This window comes from Gossypium arboreum, chromosome 6 (genome assembly GCF_025698485.1).
Source record: "Gossypium arboreum isolate Shixiya-1 chromosome 6, ASM2569848v2, whole genome shotgun sequence".
Taxonomy (NCBI): Eukaryota; Viridiplantae; Streptophyta; class Magnoliopsida; order Malvales; family Malvaceae; genus Gossypium; species Gossypium arboreum.
The window spans coordinates 4058762-4066990 of NC_069075.1; the positions used below are offsets into that span (position 1 = coordinate 4058762).

Sequence of the window (8229 nt, forward strand, 5' to 3'; positions counted from 1 at the left end):
TCAATTAAAACACATTGTTTTCAAATTAAACCTAGTAATCAAGTTTCGTTTTAGATTAATTAATATAATAATACATGATTATATCATTTTAATACTTTAATTAATTACTTATGACCCTAATTTCGGTACCCGTTTCAAACCCTCAGTTTATTTACAACACACAAAGATAACATTATAAATCGAGGCGTGACCACTTTTGATTTTCACAAATCTGATTTTTCTAACCAGATTTTTAGGATGTGACACATACAAACAATGGTGGAGCCACATATATGATTTTGGGTATTAACGATTAAATGTTCAAATTAGGTCCAATCTTTTAGGGGTTACTCACATAAATGTTAAAATTTTCAAAATGTCGTATAAGGGCTTAACTTTTACTATAGTGTTCAAATGAAAGATAAACCTTTTAAAAGAGTTTAAATAAGGGCCAAATATTTTTAAAATGCTCAAATAAGGGCTTCTTAAACGTCATATATCAAGTTATAAATTATATTATTATTATTATTTTTCTTTTCAAAAATATCTAATTTAATTATTATGTGTTTTGTACTAACATGTCAATATTCACTTGATTTTTATTATAAATTAGACTGAAATGCATGAAAATCTATTATTTGAACTGAAAATTTTTCATGTTTTCTTGAATATCATGAAATTAATTGTATTTAAAATTAATTATGATATATAAGGTGAAAAAATCATTCGATAAATTCAATATTGTTTGATAAATTAAAAATTAATTAATATAATTCTTAAAATTAAATAAAATATGATTAAATTATTTAAAAATATTTTTTAAAAGTTTATAAATTTTATTACCTTCGTAAAGTTTTATAAACCATTACAACTACGCTGTTCATTTCATCTATTTATAGGGAAAACCCAGTACAACAGGAGACATGAAGTGAGATGCTAAGCTAAGCTCATCCCTCACAAGTCACAATCCCAACCACCATTATTGGGCAACATAAAAGTAAAGGGGACAAAATCATTATTTAAACATTGACAAGGCCATCACGGGGTGCAATCATGTAATGCTTGTGAGCTTTATCATCATCATCTATCCACTTTTCTTGTCTGCTTTGGTCTTTGGAAGGGTTCCAAAAACTCTGTCCCACAATGTTGTAGTTATGCCAAAGCCCTTGTTTTGAATCCTAAAGTGATGGTTCAAGTGATATTTCTGCAATCAAACCAAGCATCTATTTGTTTAGCCTCTTATAAAATCTGTTTTTGGGTATCTGATTTTAATTTCTATGTGAAAATCAAACATTAACTAATGAATATTTTACGCATGCACTTTAGTGAAAAAATATTTAGGTACGTACTTGAGATTAAAAGAAAATTTTGCGTATCAAATTAAACATTTAAATTAAACTTAAATGCTTAATTGGGATAAAGAAAAAATTAAGTATCAATTTAAATATTAAAGTCAAACTCAAATACCAAATTGAATATTAAAACTAAATTTGAGTACCAAATAATATATTAATACCTTTTGATCCTTTCACTATACTCAAATTTGGGATTTAATCCTATTCCCTTTACTTTTATTTAGTTAGTTCAAATGGCTAAAATTATTATATATTCTAACTAAAATGCTAATGTAGATTTCTTAAAACGCGCTTTCCAGCACAAAAATAATTTGAAAGGAGAATTTTTAAGAAAAAAATTACATTAACATTTTAGTCGAATAATCAACAATACTAACTATTTGAATTAAATAATATCATTATAAACATAGAAAATTAAATTATGTCAAATAAAAATTAAACCTCAAATTTAAGTGAAAAAAACCATAACAAAAATTTAATTGAATTTTTATAGATAATGATTGAGGAAGGATAAATTAGCAATTCAAAAGGAGTCTCATACCTTAAGTTTTTTGATAGATTGTTTGGTAGGCTGGCCATGGTGCACATAGTAATGTATCATATCATATATCACATATCCAATCAGTCCACCTCCAAATAATGCAGGTCTTGTGGAGACAGTGAATAAAATCCCATACAAGTTCCAAAACTGGGACAAACATATTAAGTCTCATCAAAATTTGAAATTTCATCCATATATTTTAAAGTTTTAAAAATGAAGTATTCTTACTTTTATGATTTAATAATCACAATCCTACTATTAGCATTATTTGTATTTACTATCAATTTACCAATTTGACACATTAATTAAGTTGTCTTAATAGAACATGACAGGAGCATAGCTAAAGGAGCTGGCAAACTCCCGCCCCCCTAAAATGAAAAATTTTTTATTTAATCTTTTAAAAATTCTAAAATTATATATTATTAAAATGGTAAAATTTTAATTTAATTTCGATTTTTAGAAAAACTTTTAACTTCACCTTTGAAACGTAATATATGACTGATAAAAATAAATATAGTGATAAATTTTAACGAAAATGATAATTCAACTAATATTTAAACCTAAAAGTCTCAATCATTACAACTTAAATTATCTTTTGAAACTTTAAATTTCTTTTTTTCTCTTTGACCCTTAAAAAGTTGGTCACTATTTTGGGCCACGGATTCCCTTTTATTAGCTGGAAATATAAATTTCACCGTCAAATTTTTTATTATATAATTTTTATAACTACTTGACACGTGAAGAAATAACTAATATTTTATCAAACTTTACTTATCCCGATGTTTTCAACGTCAAAATAAACATGGGACCAACTTGTTTTTAAATTTCATTATTTTTAAATTATATTTGTTGGTAAAATATATTTATAAAAAATTTAATTTTAGTTGAAATTATTAAGTTAAAAGTTTGAATTTCATTGCAATTTTATTTTATTGAAAAATATAAAAGATAAAAATATATTCATATTAATATTTATTATTTTACATATATAAAAAGAAATATTTTGTAATGTTTTTGAAACTATACAGTGATCGAATTGGTTAGACAATTGATTTTCAATCTAATCAATTCAAAAGATTTTAGCTAAATAAATTATTAAAAATTAAATAAAATTAAAAAAATATACTAAAAACTAGTTTAACTAATTTTTTTTTAACTCGACTCAACCAATTCAAGAATCAACCGAATTTATACCTCTTATTAAATCGGTACCCCCACTTGTCCAATTTAGTGTAGACAATATTAACATTTTAATAAATTATTAACAGAGATGGTGTCTAGTTGACTCGTGACACCAACTCAATTAAAAGTTTTTTTTAAAATTTTAAATTACTAATTATAGAGGTGAGAGCCCTAAACACCATGCAATGTATGTAGGGATGATTCGGTTGGATTTTTAGAATTTCTGAATTCACTCGGTTCCATTTTCGATTTTTTTATATTAATTTTTGGTTTTAAATTTTCAGACTTATTTTACAAAATTAACTTTATATTATTACTTTTAAATATTATTAGACAAAATTTCAAAGATTTTTTCATAAATATTTCTAAAATTAATAATTTTTCTTAATCAACCCATATATGAAAAGGAAAACAAAAATTAAAGTAATGCATATATATATATACATACCATTATAGCTAGTATAGCAGCTTCTGCAGGTGGAATCACAAGCCTTAGCCCATCCATAGGGTGCTTATGGTGGCAGCCATGGATTAGATAGTGAAAAGTGTTCGCCCTTCACCAATGTTGTCAATGAATTACTACACCCTCCCATAAAATATGTATGCATGTGTATGTGCTTTATAAGTAAGTCCAAGAGGAAAAAAAAAAAGACACTAACCAGTAACTCTTTGTTTCAATGTGGAAAAGGAATCGGTGGAAACAGTATTCCAAGAATGTCCAAATGAAACTTCCAACAACAGACATTAAAACAACTAGGGGAAGTGTATGACCCATTGTGTAAGAGATTGAGATGAACCACATTGCAACCGGCACCCATATCAATGGTACTACCCACCACACTGTCCGAGTGAGGATCTGTTTCAACCACAATTCACAAACTATGACTAAACTCGGAAATAACCAAAATAAACCCAGCTAAATTTGGGTAATGCAATCATCAAGTATTTTAAAGGGTGAAAATACTATGGAGGCTCTTATCAAATTACATTTTGTATTTTTTATTGAAAAATATTAAATAAATTAATTTTTATACATTAAATTAAAGAATGAATTAATTTTTTTTAAATCGGTGTATCTGGCTTGCATGTCTAAAAAAGAACTAGTTTACTCTTAACTTGCTTAGAGAGAGGAAAAAAGAAGAAGCAACTTTACTCCTATTACAAGATAATCTACTGTATTTCAAAGGGGAAAGATTGGTAAAAACACCTCCATCAAATCACTCTTGAAAAAGCGAGGACTTTCATCTGTCACAATAGGTGTATGAACCCATTCCTGGTAAGCTTCTCCAAGGTGACCAACCTGCCATTACCAGTTTATAATCAACATGTGAAGATGTTATTAGCTTATGTTTCCTTTGTCATCATGTTTGTACCAAAATATGAGAAAAGCAAAACCGAAAGTTGTAAAAAAAAAAAAAAAAAACCTGGAAGACAAGGGGTTTGTTCAGATCAACAGTGAATTCCTTTCCAGCCATATCTTTGAAACTGTCAACAAACACATTAAATCCCATGATTCAGTAAAAAAAGAAAAAAGAAAGTTACCCAGAACTTGAAATAGATGAAAGAGACATGAAAAAGCAGTACCAACCCTAGAGACTTATGGGTTGGATCAAGAGACAAACCCAGGAAACTTTTTCTGGGAAAACAGGGTACTGAAAGGAACTGTTAACTGAAGTGAAGAGAAAGGAGGGAGAGATGAAAGGGCAATATTTATAAGAGGGAATCTCTGCCATACTGATAACTCTTATGTAACGTATTGTTAAGTAGTAGGTAAGTAAAGTTCCAATGAGCTTCTAATGCTCCTGCAATTAAAATTTCTTTCTTATGGAAATAAGGGTTCTTTTTTTCTCTGATATTTCTATCGGAAGCTGTAATTTTTTCAATAAAACACATGGAAAATTAAAATTTATCTACTCATAATATATTTTAGCACACTTAAATTCACGTTATTTTGTGTTGACAATAATATCTATACAGATTGAGTCTTAACAATAAAAAAATTCAAACTATAGTTAAAGTTCGAGTTAGGCCATGTTTGATAAACTAAAAATTATGTGATGAAAGAAATAAGTACAGAAAAATACAATTTTAAATTTAAGTTATAAAATTTATTTAGTATATTATTAATTATATTATTTGATAAAACATAATATAATCTTTAATGAAATAAAGTAAAATTAAATTTATTCTTTATTAAGTGATAAATAAATCCTCTCTACTTATCATTTTCTACACTATTTAACAGAGGTGAAGGCAAAAACTTTTGTTAGGGCTAAAATTAAATTGTAATTTTTACGATAGTAAAAATATAATTTCACCATTTGAATATCTTATATATTTATAATTTTAAACAATTAAATTAAAATTTTATCATTTTTAAGGGTCAAAGTACAATTTTATTTTTATTAATTTAAATTTTAAAAATTTTAAAGAGTTTAAATAGAAAATTTTCTATTTTAGGGTCCAGTCCTGCCACCCCATATTCGCCCCTGCTATTTAAAGAAAAATTCTATCTAGTAGTTTCCAATTGTGAGTTTTCAGTTGATTGAATTTTTCAACATTTTATATTACAATATTGATTTAAACTCTTTTTCTGGTTACTAATGGAATGAAAAATACTTAATTATTAAATGGTAATTTGTTTTATGGAAAAATATTTGTACTGCTTGCCATTGAGGTTTTAGACTCCACAAGTAAGGTTAAAAAATGTTAAAAGAATAAATATTTAAAAAAAGAAAGACGTGTGATAATATCTTAAAATTACTTGTGAAAAAAAAGTTACATTGTCAGTATATTAAATACTAAAATTCATTTTATAATGTTAGAAAACTAGTAAAATAGTAACTCAGAATAGAGCAATATTTAGTTCCTAAAGTTAGCAACTTTTTGCAATTTTGCAATTTGATCCTTAAATTATTTTATTAATATTTCTTATGTATAAGTATCTCAAGTTTGATGTAATATAAATAATTAATATAATACATTTTATATATATGGCCGAAACAGGATCTTATAAAATAATGGCATTATGTCATCACATCTCATCGATAAATATAACCCAAAATTTTATATATTATCATTATAGATATAAAACACCCACTTTCCCGCTCGTGACCCCTTTTTTTGTTTAATTTATTGATTGGTACTTAAATTAAATATATTTTTATTTTAGTATCTAAATTTTTTATTATAATTTGTACTTAAAAATTATTTTATTTAAGTAGATGTTTCTGTTAATCCAACATTTATGTCTATTTTATAAAAGAAAAAAGGTATAATGATTTATTTAGTCCTCCAACTTTACAAAAATAATCATTTTAGCTATTTATTTAATTTTATCTTTTTAAGCCTTGAATTTGTGTTTTTGTTAAATTAGCCCAAAATAGAAGGAAAATGTTATCAACCGCGTGTACGTCACATAAGCAATTAATTAATCTTAAAAAATTATAAAAATTTAAAAAAAAATCCTCCTATTTTAAAAATATTCAAAATGCAAATTGAGTCATGAACTTGATTGTCATAGACATTGTTACCAATGTAAGAGGACATGAGTTTGAGTGTGCTAAAGTGCATTATCCTCCTATTTATAAGTTGGAGAGGGATTATGGATAGTTCTAGATCTTATGTCAAAAAAAAGCATATATGTTCAGAAATTGTCGTAACATTATACAAACTAAAAAAGTTATCTTTTCCATTGATTATTGCAATTAAAATCTTAAATCACAAGAAAAATAGAAAAAATGAATAACCAATCTTTTTTTTTTTTTTACATAATAACCAATATGATATAAATTAGTGATGAACAGAAAATACAAGAATATATGAAGATCAACTTGAAAAACTCATGGCTACTTCTTCAAATCCTCATCTTGAACTTCTCCATTTCTCTTGCATACCTTTCATGCAGAAAACAAGCACATAACCACCGGCAAGTGAATATAGAAATCAATAAATTGAAAAGCATTATAGAGACTAACCAAAACCCACCCCATCCTCGAGCCATAAAACACAACCCCAAACATGAGTTAGCCCTAATCGAGACTAACCAAAGATTTTGCAAAAGAAGAAAAGGAGAGAACACAACCGTTTTGGATTGGTTTGAGATGACCAATTGACGATCCCATTGAGGAAAATCTTCCTTGGATGGTGAAGAGCATCATACTAGAAAATGAGACCGATCTGACGACGGATCAAGTTTCTTTTTATTCAATTTTTTTGAAGATTTTGGTTTGGGTTTGAGGAAATCTAAACCGGAAAACATGAGTGGAGGACAAGGAGCATCACTTTAGAGGCTTATGATCAGTGGAGGCCGAATGGCTAAAGAAAGAAGAGAGAAAGATGGAAATAAGAGAAAGTAAAAAGAAAAAAAAAAAAAAGAATGTAGGAAAGAAAGGAAACGAGAAAAAAAAAAGAATAAAATGTATTTTTTATATTTTTAAAATTTTAAAAAAATTATAATATTTGTTTTTTTACAAAAATTTTAAAATGATTTTAATTATTTTTTATTTTTAGAATTTTTATCATTTTTTGAATTTTTAAACAATTAATTAATTGCTAACATCACGTGCATTTGAATTGACATGTAGATACCATGTCAGTAAAGTCAACTGCTATTTAACTTTTTTATCATTCGTTTTGGGCTATTTTAACAAAAGCACAAGTTTAAAGGTTAAAAAAGACGAAAAATTAAATAGAGGACTAAAATGATTTTTTCTGTAAAGTTAAAGAGCTAAATAAGTTATAATGCCAAATAAAAATGCTTAACCTACAAATTGATACCTAAACTATTATGTTTTTATCATTTTGGTATGTAAACATTTTTGTGGTCACAATTGGTACCTAAACTATTTGTTTTCCTAAGTTGGCACGTTTGTTAGTTCAACTGTTTGACAAACTATTAAATCTATTAAAAAATTTGACATGCGACAAAAAAAGACAAAATATATCATTTTTTGCATTACTTATATATATATTTTTCTTTCTTCTTCCTCTCATCGGGCTTTTTCTACAAGTGCGATCATTTTGGCTTTGTGATTTTGATCAAAGTTTTCAGAACCACACCGATAGTCGAACCAATTGGGTGCCGAGCTCCTAGTTTGATCGATTTTTTCGTTTCAATTAAATAAATTATTAAAATTTTATCAAATGAAATAAAAATATTTTAAATGTAGA

The 8229-nt window shown here is 26.5% G+C and overlaps 1 protein-coding gene and 1 long non-coding RNA gene across 3 annotated transcripts; both read right to left on the minus strand.

The window, feature by feature from the left end:
- Positions 1-794: 794 nt before the first annotated feature.
- On the minus strand, positions 795-4911 carry LOC108454494 (dihydroceramide fatty acyl 2-hydroxylase FAH1-like). Of its 2 annotated transcripts, none has more exons than XM_017752973.2 (7): positions 4646-4911; positions 4482-4542; positions 4265-4357; positions 3717-3913; positions 3506-3611; positions 1876-2022; positions 795-1183 (listed from the first exon to the last, which is right to left on the minus strand). In XM_017752973.2, the coding sequence occupies exons 2-7, from the start codon at positions 4530-4532 to the stop codon at positions 1064-1066; spliced, it is 714 nt and encodes a 237-aa protein (XP_017608462.1). In that variant the 5' UTR covers positions 4533-4542; positions 4646-4911; the 3' UTR covers positions 795-1063. The 2 variants fall into 2 exon arrangements, with proteins under 2 accessions (XP_017608462.1, XP_017608463.1); XM_017752974.2 differs by having other exon boundaries at positions 4642-4810.
- Positions 4912-6721: 1810 nt separating this feature from the next.
- On the minus strand, positions 6722-7458 carry LOC128294114 (uncharacterized). Its single transcript, XR_008284376.1, has 2 exons — positions 7035-7458; positions 6722-6953 (listed from the first exon to the last, which is right to left on the minus strand). It is a non-coding gene; the product is annotated as an uncharacterized LOC128294114 (long non-coding RNA).
- Positions 7459-8229: the final 771 nt, after the last annotated feature.